The 16,887-nt window shown below is 44.1% G+C and overlaps 1 protein-coding gene across 1 annotated transcript in view; it reads left to right on the top strand.

Moving 5' to 3' along the window:
• The window catches only part of TPH2 (tryptophan hydroxylase 2), a 61,806-nt gene that overhangs the window by 9,610 nt on the left and 35,309 nt on the right, over positions 1-16,887 (top strand). Inside the window, exons 3-6 of the mRNA XM_083462463.1 lie at positions 371-554; positions 659-759; positions 7,637-7,704; positions 13,929-14,125. Coding sequence (XP_083318589.1) covers positions 371-554; positions 659-759; positions 7,637-7,704; positions 13,929-14,125 — 550 coding nt within the window. The remainder of the gene's footprint in view (positions 1-370; positions 555-658; positions 760-7,636; positions 7,705-13,928; positions 14,126-16,887) is intronic.

Genomic DNA, 16,887 nt, shown 5'->3' with positions numbered 1-16,887 from the left:
TTCACACTATTTCATTTCTTGCCCATTAATTTAACTTGTCTATAAATTGGGCATTGAATAGTATAATTTTTTTTACAGTGAACACCTGTTTTATAAGAAATGGCCATGGTAAATCACCTTTAATCATCCTACAATAGTTACAGTTTTCAGATATCTAATAAAATGGAGCAATTAATACAGGCGTAATTTTACAGCACACTTATTGAACTAAAAATAACAAATAAGTAATTTAATACAGATGAAGGATTTTCTTAACTCAAATGCCTTTATATGCACATTAAACTACATCCTGTTCAGAACACCCATTAAACCACTTCTCTTCTAAATGAATTCAGTGAGTCAATGAACCAATCTTTCGTTCTGTCTACAGGAGAAGCATGTGAGTATGGTTCATATTGAATCAAGAAAATCCAAGAGAAGGAGTTCAGAGGTAGAAATTTTTGTGGACTGTGACTGTAGCAAGAAAGAATTCAATGAGCTCATTCAGTTGTTAAAGTATGAAACGAACATTGTAACTCTGAATCCACCGGAAAACATCTGGACCGATGAGGAAGGCAAGGCTATTGTTTTCTCTTTCAAAATTTGTCTTGAAATTAGCAAAGCTTTGTGAAGAAGCAGTGAGAATCTGATGCCTCCAATCACTCTGTATTTCCTCCAGAGCTTGACTGTGTTCCTTGGTTCCCCAGGAAGATTGCTGAATTAGACAAATGTTCCCAAAGAGTTCTAATGTACGGCTCTGAACTGGATGCAGATCACCCTGTAAGTGTTCAGTAAATGCAGCCAAGGTTGGTCAAGTAAACATTTGTGACAATTTGATGATAAAGAATTGAACTTTCTTCTTCTTCAAGTAATTAGAACTATAGCTATAATTAACAAATTATTATTAAATATTATTATTCAAAATAACTTAAGTAGCTTAATTTATATCCTTTCTTTGCACCAAATGGCACCCAAGGCTGTTCCATAACTAAAATTGGAAGAAAATACAAAATAACAATGGAACAAAACATTACAGAGTTGTTATACAGTGCATTATGCAGCCCATGTTGTTTTTTACTTACTCCTGTTGTAGAAATGATAAATTGCTTAGGATGAGATACAATGTCTTGTTGGCAAAGCCAAGCCATGAGATGTACAATATAATAGGCAGTGGTATTTTCCTAGAACTGGATGCATTTTTTTATTAAGTATGCTTGATCCCTTCAGCTCATTTCATAACCATGATGCTAATTGCAATAGCCTTCACTGAATGCAAGAGGGAGGTGGGTTTCTTTAGAAATCCAGGGATCTTTTGTGAAAACATTTGATACGGAAGATATTTCAGGAGTTTCCTTGAACCTGCCCCTTTGCAATGACAGTTTGTTGCATGGGCCAATGTCGTAGAATTTGTTGTAGGCTATCTAATTCAATTCCCTGCTTGATACTGGAAATCCAGCGCTGTCAAGCTTCTGCTTGGAGATCTCCAGCAATAAGAAGTCCACCAGCATCCTAGAAAAATGGTACTGTTGTTGAACTGCTTTTAGAAGGAACACAGGGAATGATCTTTTACTGCAGGGATGGAGAATCTATCACCTTCCAGATGCTGTTGTACTGAAACTCCAATCAGCCCCCCATCAGCATGGCCAATAGCCAGGGATAATGGGAGCTGCATTCCAGCAACATCTGGAGAACTACATGCTCCTCATCTATGGTCTATGCCGACTGACAGTGGCTCTCTAGAGAGGGATTTAGACCGGAGTCATTCCCAAATCTACCTGGAGATGCCAGAAATTGATGCTGGGCATTTGCTCTACCATTCTTTCCCTGTTTATATTCCTACAAAGTTGCTTCTAATGTTCAGCTGCAATCTACCATCCTCTACCTCAAGTTCCTCAGATCTAGCAGGAAACAAGCCATTTCCCTTTTCTGCTTTCTGAGGACTGATTCACCACTCTGATTTGCCCTGCCTCCTGACAAGCTTTGATATGACAGACTGATCCCAAAAATATTCAGCTAATGCATTTCAGATTAAGGTGCAAATCCACTCAGGCCGTTTTCATGGTCTACAACTTCTGCTTAAAAGAGATGCTTAGAAGACTTGGGATAGATTTCTTCTGCCTGCTCCCCACCCCTGCCAGCTATTATGCTGTATTTTCAGTATGACAGAGCTACACAAGGTATCACAAAATAAATAAATAAAAATGACAAACTATCCCATTGCTTTCTTCCCCCTTTTTACCTTTTAGATTACTTTCCCCCCTTTTTAAATGGTGCATATAAGTGTTGCTCTCCAAAATCACCCGAGTACTTAAAGTCATGCCCACTGCTATTTCACTTAAAGAATATAGATATTAAATGAGCATTCCTAGTGGTGTGGGAGGGGAAAGAAGAAGGCAATTGAAAAGCTGCTCACACTCTGGGAGATAATTATGAGGTAGAAATCATAGCATCCTTTAGGCTCAGCAGGAATGCAGCCTCCATGCAGGTTCCTTGTGTTTCATCCCTGTTTTTAATACGGCAGCACAGTTTCAGCTCATATTTCACACACACTGCAAGGCCCACGTACTGCCAAAAGCCACGACTCCAAAGCCAGGGGAAATTAACCTCTTGCCTTGCCTTTTTTCTCTCTCTCTTCAGGAAGGGAAGTCTGCTCCACTTAACTGTGGGGAGGAGTTGCGGTGGGCCACATGGCCACCTACTCTCCTCCGGGGGCAGGGGACAAAGTCCCGCGTTGCCTGGAGGATCCTGGGCTTGTCATCAACCAGCCAGCCAATTCACTGGCTGGCTGGGGGTGTGTGGCTGGGACCATTTAAGCGGAGGCGCGAGCCGGGGTGCCCTTTCTGCTCTCAGCTGGCAAGGCTATCTGCCAGACTTCAATCACCACATCATAGGGTGCGCCTCCCAAAATCAGTAAAAGGAGATCTCCAGGTTTGGCTTCTGTTCCACAGATTTTCAGGTGCAATCAGATGCTGCAGGATCCTTGGGCTTTGGTGTATTCTTCAGGGGGCGCTGGTGCGCACAGCAATGGCCTGCTAGCTGGTGCGGTAAGGCCATTACCTGTGATTTGACCTTCTTGGATTTCCCCCCAATATTAGTAGCTGTTCACCTTTGGACTGAGGAATTCTGGGATCACTGCGTCTGCTTTTGGACCGACAACCAGCCTGTGGTCAATGTGCTCGCCAGGCAATCATCACGCTCAGAAAGGGTGTCCGCTCTGCTTCAATCGTTTGTCTGGCGGTGCCTCCAATTTAACATTATATTTTCAGCAAAATTCATTCCTGGAATTAATAATGACGTTGCGGATGCGCTATCTCGATTTCAGATGGACCACTTCCGGTTGTTAGCCCCAGAGGCACAGCAGTTCCAGAACCATTCCTGGAGCATCTCTGGAGCCTTGGAAACAAGACGTGATGCAGGGAGTATTGACTTCAGTTGTATCTTCTACACTTAGGCCCTATACAAGAGCTTGGTCCAATTTCTTAGCCTATCGTGCACAGTCATCGGGTATTAGGCATCACACGCCCCCCCAACAATTGACCATGTGCTGCAATACTTGGTTCATCTGCACAACCTTGGTTGTGCAGCAAAAACCTTAAGAATCCAGGCAGCTGCCATCTCCTTTTTCACAAAATCCATTTACTTCACAGACCCATGTGTTGAGTTTGTGGTGCGCAGGGCGCTTGAAGGTTGGCGTAGATTGCAACCATGAAGCGGGGATGGGCGTAGGCTCATTACATTTGATCCCCTTAGTAGAATATGCAATAAATTCAATTCAATTTGCTGGTCCAAATATGAGTCCCGATTGTTTTCAGCTGCCTATTCCATTGCATTTTTTTGGCGCCCTAAGAGTGGGGGAAGTGGTCCATGAAGGTGAGCCAGGTCCTTCACCGTGAGGCTTGCAGCTCAACGATATCCAGCTTTCTGACACTGAGTTGGTAGTTTGTATTCGTCGCTCGAAAACAGAGCCAGAAAGGAAAAGGTGCACTGGTCCGGCCGCCAGTGACCATGCAAAGGGGTCCTTGCCCAGTGAAGGATACTAAAAGGTTTCTCTATCTTAGGCCCCCTGGTCCAGGTCCTTTCATTGTACATGAGGATGGGACCTGTCTAGCTAGACAGCAGTTTACTTGTGTAATACAGAGGGCTATCGAAGCGTGTGGTCTTCCGGCTAGGGAATACGCCACTCACTCATTTAGGATTGGGGCCGCTACAATGGCTGCCCACTGGGGTTTCCAGCGGACAGGATAAAAGACATGGGGTGGTGGCGATCCAATGCATACAAAGGTTATACCTGTGGCAGTGGCAGCTCCTTATTTTAAGCAGGCCTATGGCTTACACTGCTCTGTTACTTTGTTTCAAGGGCAAAGTGTGTTGAGATCTGGATCGTGGGACACAGTATCATCCATTGGGCCTGTGCATAGGCGGTTGCCAGTGGCCTGGGGTGCCAGCTGAGTTTTCCTGGGCACATCCGTATTTCTTGGATATTGAGGCGTGGGATGCAATGGAAGGAGATGCTGCCAATTGTCAGGACCAAGGCTGATGCGCAGAGCTCTCCCAATGCTTTGGTTTTGCAGTTGGGAGAAAACAATTTGCTGAGTCGGAAAGGCGTGGACCTGCTCTCAAATATCAAAAAGGACTTGGACTATATGGCTCTGAACTTCCCCAAAATGACTCTTATTTGGTCGTAGCTTCTGGAGCGATGCATCTGGCATGGCAGTGATTGCCCAGCTGCAACAGATCATATCCGAAAATGCTTGAATTGTTCATTGACACAGAAAGTGCACATGCTGGGTGGCCGGGTGATTGCGCACCCCACCATTGTTTACAGCAAGATGGCCCTATTTTGAGATGATGGTGTACACCTTTGCAATTGAGGAAATGATATCTGGTTGGCTGATAATGCAGAGGGCGTGAAGGATTGCTTGTAGGTGTGAGGGTATTTGGTGGCGAGTCTTTGGGCTCTTGTGGTGGTTAGGCATTGGGTGACCTTATGATGGGGAGGGGAGGTGTAGCTATCACCTGCCCTTCCAAGTTTAAGGGTATTCCATTAAAGGAATCTGGGGTTGTAGATCTTGTCCAAAGCCCAGGGCAGGGCTAGGGCCATGCCATGACCCCTGTGGGAACCCTGGGGGAGCTTGAGTTGGTTTGTATCAATGGGGCTCCCCCTTCCGGTGGTTTACCCTTACCGGACTCCCTGAGCAACGGGCAGGAGTCAGATATAGTCAGGTCTATTCAATGCCTAAGCCAATACTACTCACATTCTGTAACCAATAAAGTTGTGGCCAATATTTGCCCAATAACATTAACCAAATATTCTGTGTCCTGGTGTTTTATTCATCTTTGAGGGGGTGGTTACGGGGTCCTGACACGCAACTTGGGAAAACTGAAGCCGTTCTGGCAATTCAATGTTTATTGAATTAAAAGAAAGAAAGAAAATGCCATAGATTTTGTTCTGTGACTGGCAAAGGTATCCCAACTCTTCATGATTTAGAGCATCATTACCAAAATCAGCATCAGGCTTAATGGAAGCTTGGGGCACTCAGAAATTGACTTGCTTTTTACAAGCCTAGTGCAAACTCCTTCCACTTTGATTTTTTGTAGCCCTCCAGATGCTGTTGCACTATGACTCCCATCAGCCACAACCAGCACTGCCAATAGTTAGGAATGGTGGGAGTTAAAGTCCAACAACATCTGAGGGGCTCGCCATCCCTGCACTAGCAGATCAGTTACTCTTGTGTGGTGGCGAGATGCTGGAAGGTTGGAGTTAGGTGGACCGTATGGCCTGCCCTGCCCTTCAAAGCCAGCTTCCTGCCTTCAAGTACAGTGGGGGGGGGGTACTGTGCCGATAATAATGTTGAAGCAATATTTAACTACTAGTACAGTTGTACATTGATAGCTGAATGCCTTGGCTCCCAAACAAATCGGCTCCCAAACGATCAAAACCCGGAAGTGAGTATTCTGGTTTTCAAACAATTTTCGGAAGCTGACCGTCCGGCACGACTTCTGTGGCTTTTGATTGGAGCTTCCTGCAGCCAATTGGAAGCCACACTTTGGTTTTCAAATGGTTCCGGGAGTCGAACAGCCTCACGAAATGCATTCCGTTCAAGAACCAAAGTACAACTGTACAGGCAGATTCTGTCGTAGAGGGTTCAGGTGTAAATGAGGATTGCGGAGGCCCGTGCAGAGAGGAAAGGCAGCCGGGTACACTTGCTTGGGCCTCGGAGGGCTAAGCCAGCCAGAGGCCTCCCCCACCATGTACTGACCGCTTCCTCCTCCTCCTCCTCCTCCTTTGTCATTGTCTTCTACTTTATAACTTTATTCTAACAAGACTTCCCACCTCAGACAAGCTTTGCACGGGCCTGGAAATGGGGTCCTCCACCTTTGGTGCAAGAGGTATCTTAACAGATTATAGCTAAGGGCCCCCTTTCACCTTTTGCATGTGACCATCCTATTTTGTATGTGGAGGGTGGGGACTACATTGTCCTTCACCTCAAGCTTCAACTTGCCTTGGGCTGGCCCTGAGCAGGAAATCCCGGCGGTTCCACCAAGCCAGTTTGGGCCCTGATACACCAATTTAGATTCGAGTCAATCTTGAACTGCCCTGAGCCCTGGATCTGGATTGTGATCCGGTAAAAGCAAATCTGCAGAAATTCTACTGACTTGCATTGGGAAGCTATAGCTTCTCCTTCTTCTCTTGTATTTTTACAAAGGTGCATGAAATTTGGACACATGTTAGCCCCTTAAGAGGGGATTACCAAAGAGCCACAGGTTTTCATGTAGCCACCTCTAAAACTTGCTTTTTAAAAAAGCAATTAAATACTGTACTACATGGGTATGTGGAATGTTACATTGTATGTGTGCTGCTTGTGCACTGACCATGAACAATACACTCATAAGGCTCTCTGTCTCGCACTTGCGCTCTCTCTCTCTCTCTCTCTCTCTCTCTCTCACACACACACACACACACACACAGCAAAGTACTAATAAAGGCAGACACATAATCCATACCTATCCTGTTGTTGAGTAGGAAATACAGTATAGTACTGCATTTTGATGTGTTCCCTGCTCCAAACCAGCTTTGATCTGAAATAAGAAAAAGAACAATATAACTGCATTTTAAGCTGGTGATGTGTGCATAGTCTTAGTCAAGTTTTGTTGCAGTAAAGGGCTATTCTTGTACATCTTGTTATGAGTTTGTGGATGCAAGACATCAATAATTCCTGCATTTACTGTTAGAAGTTAATCAGTGCTTGGAGTATCAAGATGGGCTGCCAGACACTGAATTTAGTAGTGTCAAAATACAGGCCAAACCAGTTTTTTCCATGCTCAGGAAATCACCTGATGAAGAGCCATCATGGAGAGCAAAAGAAAGGTGATTAACAAAGCAAGTTTTATATATGTGTACATAAACCATATATCATAAAGACACCACAGTCTCTGCTGTGCCTCATTTCCAAAGGAAACGTGAACCCCTGGAATCTCTTGCCGCTTAGAGATTGGAGTGGCATGTAACAATGTCATTATGTTTGCTAACTGTTCCACAAATGGCATGAATTACAATATTAATAAGCATTATTTTAGCATCCACTTTGATTATTGATTTTTTCCTTCTGTTGTTAATTCTCTTTGGTACGCATTCATTTTCTTTTATCTGCTTTAGGGATTTAAGGACAATGTGTATCGGCAGAGAAGGAAATATTTTGTCGACGTTGCCATGAATTATAAATAGTGAGTACAGAACTTTGTTTGTTGTTGTGGAATTGCTATTGATTCAGAAAAAAAGGACACCATCTGCTTGGGTGATAATCAAGCAGCAGCCATGAGGAGTGGCCCATTTACACAACTAAATTGGGAGGGTGAGCATCTAAACTGGGCTTATTTGGAACTGAGCTGTGGAACGTAGGAATTTGACTTTTACCAAATCAAGCCATTGTCCACCTGAATGCAAAGGCTGCGCTCTACCACTGAACGTCTTGACACTTCTGGTCATCACTTTATTGATTTGTTCATATCAGAAATGGAGAACCTCTCTGTCTGGCTCTCTCTACTTGCTATACTCCTCCTAAGCCACACTCCTGCTTTGAACCTTCCTTGAGAATTTTCGCCTAGCTGGCAGGTGTCCTTGAACTCTCATAATGCTTCTAGCTTACCTGGTTGAGAGAGGTGTGTGAGGGCCAGGGGAAGGGGAAGAACAGTGACCTTCCTGCTCACCCCCCTTCATGCAGTGTGTGTGTCAACTCACATAATGGGCTATGTAGAGGTCAAATTAACAGAAAGTTAACACCAGGAATTAAATGACTGGCATTTTTGTTTCTTTGTTTCATAAGGAAAAAATATGTTACGGATCCTAGTGTGAACAAGGGGATACCAAAAATTGTAAAACAAGCAAAATACTTTACAGTATGACTAAGAAGTTAAAAACTAGTATGCAGCTTGCCTTCTCAAAAAATCAATTTAAATCTTGTAACCTGACAGCACCAATTCAAAAATGCAGGTTTAGAAACAGTGCAAGAGCACCTTGCAATGCAACTGTAGACAAGCATTTGGGAGAGAGTGATTTGGAGAGAGCGATGCTGAGAACAATAGGCATAAGCTTCTTGTTGGAGCCAATGAGATTAAGTCCTTAAGTGGATAAAATATTTACTGCATAGTTGACTTTCTTTTGCAAATGTACGAAATTGCTTGATAAATACACAAGAAAGCTTTCTGAATGGTGGGTTCGCAGGGCAACTTTTCAGAGAGAGAGAGCAAATGTATAGCACCTGGAAATCATACTTTAGAACAGGACAGCCTTCCCCCCCTGCCCCCCAGGATTAAACTAATGTAAAAAAATGCATCAAACATAAGGGTAGCTGTCATGAAAAACCCACCCTGAATGTGGGAAAGTACTGAGTGAGCAGGCCTTATTCGCTGAAATTTTCAGAGGCTTCTATTCCTAAATTGCTCCTGTTCTCAAACAAGATGTCATTCTTTAAATGGTCACTATCATTGTCTGCCATGTCACAAATTAAATGGACAATCAAAAGAAATAAATTCAGAGGGCTAGGAGGGCAAAACACAGCTGGGAGGGCACCATTTGCCCCACCCTCACTGTGGGGCTCTCTGAAGAGCTGCTACCATGCCTTGTCACCTCAGCTGCTAGCTCAACACACCAACCACATTAAATGGTTTATGGCATGGGTAGGCAAACTAAGGCCTGGGGGCCGGATCCGACCCAATCGCCTTCTAAATCAGGCCCACGGACAGCCCAGGAATCAGCATGTTTTTACATGAGTAGAATGTGTCCTTTTATTTAAAATGCATCTCTGGGTTATTTGTGGGGCATAGGAATTCATTCATCCCTCCCCTTCAAAATACAGTCTGGCCCCCCAACAAGGTCTGAGGAACAGTGGACCGGCCCCCTGCTGAAAACGTTTGCTGACCCCTGGATGGCTTCCACCACCACATGAAAGGTCATGTACTTCCCTTCCCAAGAGCAAGCCTGTTCCTCTCTCCTTCTCCCCCCTCCCCCAGTCAGGCTAACTCAGTTCACAGAATTGTCTGTGTGTGGGATTCCACACAAGGATTTTTTCCAGCTGGAACTCACCAGAACTGAGTTCCAGCACCTCTCAGGTGCGTGCCATTGCCATTATAAAAGAACAAGGGAGGTGTTCATGGTGAGTTCCAGCATTTCTTTTTGTAGAAGAAGAGCATTGGTTTCACGTTTTGGATTATATCTTGGCTTCCATTTAAGATCCTATCTGCTCTAGAACCTAACCAAAATCCTAAAGAGCTTGAGCTAGAGCAAATTTACCACAGGATTGCACTTTTACACGAGTGGCTTACCCTGTAACGAATAATACCACCTCCAAACGCTACACCTGCATTTTTCTTTTTTTTAAAAAGTCTTTGCAGATCAAGCCTACATTTTGAATTCATTACGATCCCCAGGAGTTAGTAAATTTTCAGCGCTACTTACAAATACCTGCTGCTTTTTGCAATTTTCTTGTCACGCGAGCTTCCAAGTCAAGCTAATTCCAATCACATTCTCATTTTACTCATAATGGGCCAAACTCTTCACATTCCCGAGAAGGCACATGCTAATTTGATGTACTTTTCTGTTCCATGCTTTCTTTTTTTAAAGTTCTCATTTCCCCCTCCCTCCCCTGTTTGTGGTTTCTGCCTACTACTTTGAGTTCTCTAAGCGCACAAGGAGGGGGGGGGAGATGAAAACATTTATTTTCCCCTCAGCAAACAGTAAAACTTGGCAGGAAAAGAGCATGCTTAAAAGCCCATAAACACACACACACACACACACACACACACACACACACTTCAGAGTAAGGAGAGGGAGGGCATTTGTGTCTTGTGAGCAGAGGCAGCAGTTTTCCTCTCTGGATAGATCACTGCTGTTCTATTAGCATTTTATATGGATATGGATCTCCTAAATGTTCCTTTTTGCAAGTACCTTTTGCATATCTCTGCTCAGCTTCAGCTGTACTTGACTAGTTTCAAACCAGCCCGAACCATTCCCCTCCCCCCCCCCACTTCTACCCTGCTGTGCTGGTGTAAGAAAACGGGGAAATGTTTAAATGTGTACGCAATTCAGCTTAATTAATGCATGCAAATGAGCCATGACTCCCCCTGTTTCTGAGTAGGGGACGCCTATTGTTGGCAGCTATTGTTATTTACCCAGGCTGTATTTCTGAGGTTGCTTTGGCCATGAAATTTTGCTTGCTCCATAAGATGCAATCAGCATCAGTGACTGGTCATTTCTAGAGTACAGTATGCCTTCTGTGACTGTCCTTAATGGTTTCTTGGATGAGTTTATACTGATAGCAAGAACCTGTGCATTGAATCTTTGATTTGTACCCCATCTTTCTTTCAACATGAGACCCAAGGTAGCATGTATGAGGGCTTTCATTCAGGGACTGGCCATAAAAAGACCTGGTTAGGTTCAGCAAGGTGGTAACTTCATGTGGCTTCAGACCATACACTGATTTGTTGGTGGGAAGGCTGGGCAATGTTTGCATCACCACGTTCTCTCACACTTTCCAGTGCATTTTCCCTCTCAGTTTCTTTATTGCAAAAAGCCCAGTGTTTGGGGAAAATGGGCTTGTTGCTTATAGCTTCGCAATCAGCTTTAATTGAGTGACCTGAATTTTACGGGATGTAATTGAATCCCACCCAGAAATAGTGGCAGCATGGAAGTAGTCAACTCCTAGGAGGTACGATGGAAAGGCTCAGGTATGTTTATCCTGGAGAAGAGAAGATAAAGGTGGGGGGAAGAGACATGAGAGATGCCTTCAAACCTCTGAATTCCATGCTTCAGCCATGCTGAAGAAGGCTTGGTCTCTGTTGCTCTTCCAGAGGATACTATAATCTATGGGTGGGAGATTACCAGAGAGCAGATTCTAGTTAACATGAGGAGAGCTTTCCTAATGGTAAGGATTGCTCAGCCATGGAACAGACAATTGGTGGGTTCCCCTTTGCTGGAGGCATTGCAGCAGCTGCTGAGCAGCCATCTTCCAAAGATGCTGTGATTACAAGCGCACTGAGTGAGAAGTTTAGGCTCTGTGACCCCCAACTCTGATTCATTTCAGCCTTCTGTGTACTATCCATTCAGTTCCACCACGGCTTGCTAACAACATCCGCCTCCCCACCCAGCTAAGCAAAACCCTTGTTGTAATTGTTTGTTAGTGAAAGAAAGAAGTGAAGGTGGGAAGAAAAGAAAGGAAGACGATTGTGCTTAATGAGAATTTCCAGGCTGAATAGGCAGCCTCGAAGCACATTAATTCCAGATGATTCTTTCTCCACAGAGGATACTTATTATTGGAGCAGCTTCTATAGTGAGGATTGGTATCTGTTCCTGCATCTAAGAAACATACTGAATAAATCCTGCTTTACTGGAGTTGAGAGAAGTCTTGAAAGGAGGAGATAGTAGAGGGTTCGTCTAGGAAGCAACGGGCCTTTCAGTATTCAAAGTGCTTTATGATTGTTATCACATTCACAATAGCCTTCTGAGAAATGTCATTTTCTAGGTAGGAGACTAAGGTCACAACCACACGATGCATCTAAAACCATGCTTATACCACTTTAAGTTACAGCTTCCCCAAAAAATCTGGAGAACTGTATAGTGTACCCCCTCAAGAGCTACAGTTCCCAGCACCCTGAACAGTTCCCAGGATTCTTTGAGGAAACAATATAGTTTTTATTGGTTTGTTTAGATGCATAGCAAAATATAGGTAGCCAACTAAACCAAATCATAACCATAGCTGTCAACGTTTCCCCTTTTTTAAAGGGAAATTCCCTTATTCTGAATAGGATTCCTTGCAAGAAAAGGGAAACGTTGACAGCTATGATCATAACACTTCTCCCTCCCTCCCTCCCTGAATCTTGCCAGCTACCTGGTAGTATTCATGTCCTTGTAATATTCATTGCCCTTTTAGTTTTCTACAGGGTTCTCCTATATTACTCCATCTGGGTTGTATGGAAGCATCCATCATAGCTATCAACTTTTCCCTTTTCTTGCAAGGAATCCTATTCAGAATAAGGGAATTTCCCTTTTTAAAAAAAGGGAAACGTTGACAGCCATGGCATCCATCCACAGGACGGTCATCTCCAGCTGGAAGTATCAAGAAGTCAGTGTTTTAGAATTCTTTTTTCTCCTCCGATCCTGCCCTTGTGTTTAATACAGCGAATGACCATTTACAGGCACAAGGATAGCATTAGAATAGCCTTTCAGAGCAAGCCAAAGAAGAATGTTAATCTATTGCCCCCTAAGAAGACATTCTATTAAAATGCATTGCTCCAGATGTATTATATTATTTTGAAACTATTTCCTGCATCTATTTGGGTCTTTCTCTCTCTGTAATAATACTGATCTGCCTTACAAACTGTACATATCATTGAGATTACTGAAATTAATGTGTATGGCATACTCCAAATATGTAGGGAAACCACTGTTTCAGCCTTCCCCAACCTCTTGCCCTCTATATGCTTTGGACTACAACCCCATCATCTTTGACCATTGCCCATGCCAGCTAGGACTGACGGCAGTTCAAATTAACTAGAGAGACCAGCTTGGGGGTAAATGTTCTATATTGTAACTTTTTAAAAACCCCTTTGGATTGTGCACAGTTGATCTCAGATCCTGAGGGCATAGATGATTCGGGCAGCAAAATGTCATGGGCAGGTCCTTATCTCCACCTTCTCTCCGTGTGATGTCTGGCTTGTACAGAAAACCTAGCTGTTTCTAAGAAGTGCGCTTGAAGTGTGAACCTGTTACACGAAGACTATGTGAAGAACTAGGAGTGGAAGGGGAAAGATTCTTCTTAAATAGGCCTGGCGAACCTTTTCAGCACAAGGGCCACATTGCTTCCTGAACAGTGTTACGGGGGCCACATACCAGGGGCAGGTGAGGGAAGATGCAGAAGTAGGTGGTGCAATGGATATAACACTTGACTTTCGTACAGCAGGCTGCATTCCTCCATTCATCCAAGCAAGAAAGCAAAACTTATTATTAGCATAATTCAAGGAAGGCACATTCCACTCCGGTAAAAGCATCTGGGAAGGCTGTGACACAGGGCAGTGAGTTGTGTGGCCTGTGGAGAGAGCAAGATAAAGAGATCTGGAGGGCTGCATTCTGCCCCTTTGGTTCCTTACTCTTGTTCTGCATCTGACCCACTGCTCTAGCTGAAGAGAGCATGACTTTAAGATCTGTTTTGGGACTAACACCAGGACACACCTGGGGGATGAGACAACAGCCACAGCAGACTTTTGCTGGAGATGATAGCAGGCATTGGATGCAACTTGCGAATGGGCTATCTGAAAAATAGTTATTCCTTCTTTTGAGGTATCAGTGCCTGTCTATGTTAGGGGGGTTTGGAAGGGGCTTATGATGGGTTGGTGGGAGCATATAACTGAGAGGTAATTGTTTTCAAAACCTTTGTCTTTTGTATTTTCTTTCTTAGTGGCCAGCCAATCCCTAGAGTGGACTATACACCTGAAGAAATCAAAACTTGGGGAGTGGTGTTCAGGGAACTGACCAAACTGTATCCTACTCACGCCTGTCGAGAGTATTTGAAGAACTTCCCTTTGTTGACCAAGCATTGTGGCTACCGAGAGGATAATGTCCCTCAGCTGGAGGATGTTTCTATGTTTCTTAAAGGTAAGGGTCAGATCTGGCTTCTAGCAGAAAAAGGGTGCTGTAAAAGTAATTGCGTTGCATTTCAAGTGTTACACAATTGGCCAAGTAATGAGAGCTGTTTATACCTTTATTCTTCGCACGACAATTCTGTACGTTGAATAAGCAGTTATGGAACAAATCCGTATGCAGGGAGGGGGAAAAACCCCATCAGGAATCTCTACCGTCTCTCCTTTGGGGAATTGTTACAGCTGAGAAAATTCTCGCTGTGTTGAGGGAGTTTTGCACAAAAGTCCTGGCTGACCCCCAATCCCATGAGAACGTCTCTATTATGGCATGTGTCTTTTTGACTATACATGCCTAAACCCATCTGAATACAAAGCAAAGTAGTCAGCTCTGTGTTTGGAACAAACCAGTGCACTGACAATCTTATATGGAGTATGAACAATGCCTCCTTATTCACTACATTTTGTATTTTCAAGATGGGGACTCCATATGTCCTGGGTAGTAAGGTTTGTATGGTTGAATGTTTGTAAAGCAGCTGGAGGTGGTGGGGTCAAGCTTCTCCTCCAAAATGGGCCTGTCACCAGATGTTCCCAGCTGCCTTTCCTGAAGTCATAACTGATCTGGAAGTTTGCACACTTCCAGCGACAACACTGAACTTGGCTGGAAGGTGCACCAGTTGGTGTGCTCCAAGCCTCCTCCTCAGATGGTAATGTTGATCATCTGCCAGTTGCGTTACTCATGACTCATCTTCTGTAATCCTCCCTTTCTAATCCTCCCAAAGGCATTGCTTCTTTGCAGTGCTTTTTAAAAAAAGAAAAAGAGGTGCTGGTACTCACCAGGAAGTTGTTACAGTATGTGCCACACTTTTAACATTTGGGGGGAAGGTGTCGGTACTGCGTACCCATGAGTACCGCCAGGAGAAGAAGAAAAACCACTGACTCTGCCAGACTTCCCTTCCTTTCAGTTCAGGTCAAGACTGGAGCAGGCTGAGAGACAGTCTAATTATAGCTGCATTCTGTGTATCCTCATCAACTCCTCTAGTATGGAGATGACATTTGTCCTGTAGCTCTACAGAGTAATAACAGAATGCCTCTCCTCTCCTCCTCATCCTCCTCTTTTGGAGACCTCTGTTTTGGAGTCTCATTTATTTGTTTACTTCACTTTAACCCTATTCTCTCTCCAAGTTGCCCAGAGTGACAAACTAGTCTCTTGCTTCCTTGTATTCTACAAAAAAAACCACACACAAAACCCACAACCCTGTGAGGAAAATTAGGCTGAGAAGAATTGATCCGAAGCCACCTGGTGAACTTCATGGAAAAGTGGGAATTTGAACCAAGGTTTCTGCAGTTCTAGTCTGACACTCTCAGCAGGAGGTAGCCAATATGGTTGTAGTTGGGAGTTGTGGTCCAACAACTTCTGGAGGGCACCGTTTTGGTTGCCCCCTCATCCAGCCCACTGCATAACAAATTGATTGTGGTTGTGTATACATTATCTGGTTTGAAACACTGCCAGGTCATTGTAAAGCATTTTGCTTATGCTGGGCTGCTTTTCTCATTACGTACTGCAAACTATGTAAGATAGGCCAGGGAAAACCAATCTGCCCTGTATAATAATAATAATAATAATAATAATAATAATAATAATAATAATTTATTATTTATACCCCGCCCATCTGGCTGAGTTTCCCCAGCCACTCTGGCCGGCTCCCAATCAGTGTTAAAAACAGTACAGCGTCACATATTAAAAACTTCCCTGAACAGGGCTGCCTTAAGATGTCTTCTGAATGTCAGGTAATTATTTATCTCTTTGACATCTGATGGGAGGGCGTTCCACAGGGCGGGCGCCACTACCGAGAAGGCCCTCTGTCTGGTTCCCTGTAGCCTCACTTCTCGCAATGAGGGAACTGCCAGAAGGCCCTCGGCGCTGGATCTCAGTGTCCAGGCTGAACGATGGGGGTGGAGACGCTCCTTCAGGTATACAGGACAGAGGCCGTATAGGGCTTTAAAGGTCAGCACCAACACTTTGAATTGTGCTCGGAAACGTACTGGGAGCCAATGTACTGTAGCACTGCCCGAATCTCTGTAGTCTCCCAATCCTGAACTAAGGGAAGCTCAGGTTGTTTCTGGATGTTATTGGGATTCACAAAGAGTCCAAACAGTCCACTCACTGTCTTTTGAGCTCCAAGCACACAACTTAGGTCTCTTCTAGGCACAGGTGTGGGTTTTTCAGGTGTGTGTCTTTTTTTTGTTTTGTTCTGGTGCTTTTCTTCCTGGAAAGATTCAGAAAACCTGATTGCTGTTTGTGCTGATTCAGCAGTAAAATGTGGGTTTTCCCAGGGAAAGTACTGGGGGGAAAACACACCAAGATGACACTCAGACACAACCTGGAAAGCCCAGACCTGTGCTTAGAAATGAAGCAAAAAGGGAAGTGTGAATGAGTCTTTACTCAGTAGCATATGGCCAAGCACAGAATACAAACCCTTTACCAATAAAAGACGGCTAAGAAAGGCTAATAGTGTAAAGCAAACCTTTGGGAATGTGAGTACAGACCAAAACAACAAAGCTAGCTTGCCTAAATTATGGAACCCACCTGCAAGCTTCATCCAGACACAAGCTTATTGCAGTGCATTATCCTTCATCTGAATGAAGCCTTCGATGCAGGTCAGAGATCAGTTTTTGTACTAAAAGGCCTGGATACAGAAGTGTAGATTTTCCTTCATCCAATCAGGGCCTTGGGGTATATTTCCTCACCCCAAGGACAGTGTACATGCGGGATTTCTC

The sequence above is a fragment of the Podarcis liolepis genome (genome assembly GCF_965112155.1).
Source record: "Podarcis liolepis genome assembly, chromosome: 10".
NCBI lineage: Eukaryota > Metazoa > Chordata > Lepidosauria > Squamata > Lacertidae > Podarcis > Podarcis liolepis.
The sequence above is the reverse complement of the archived record's forward strand: the minus strand, read 5'-3'. Positions and strand labels throughout refer to the sequence as shown.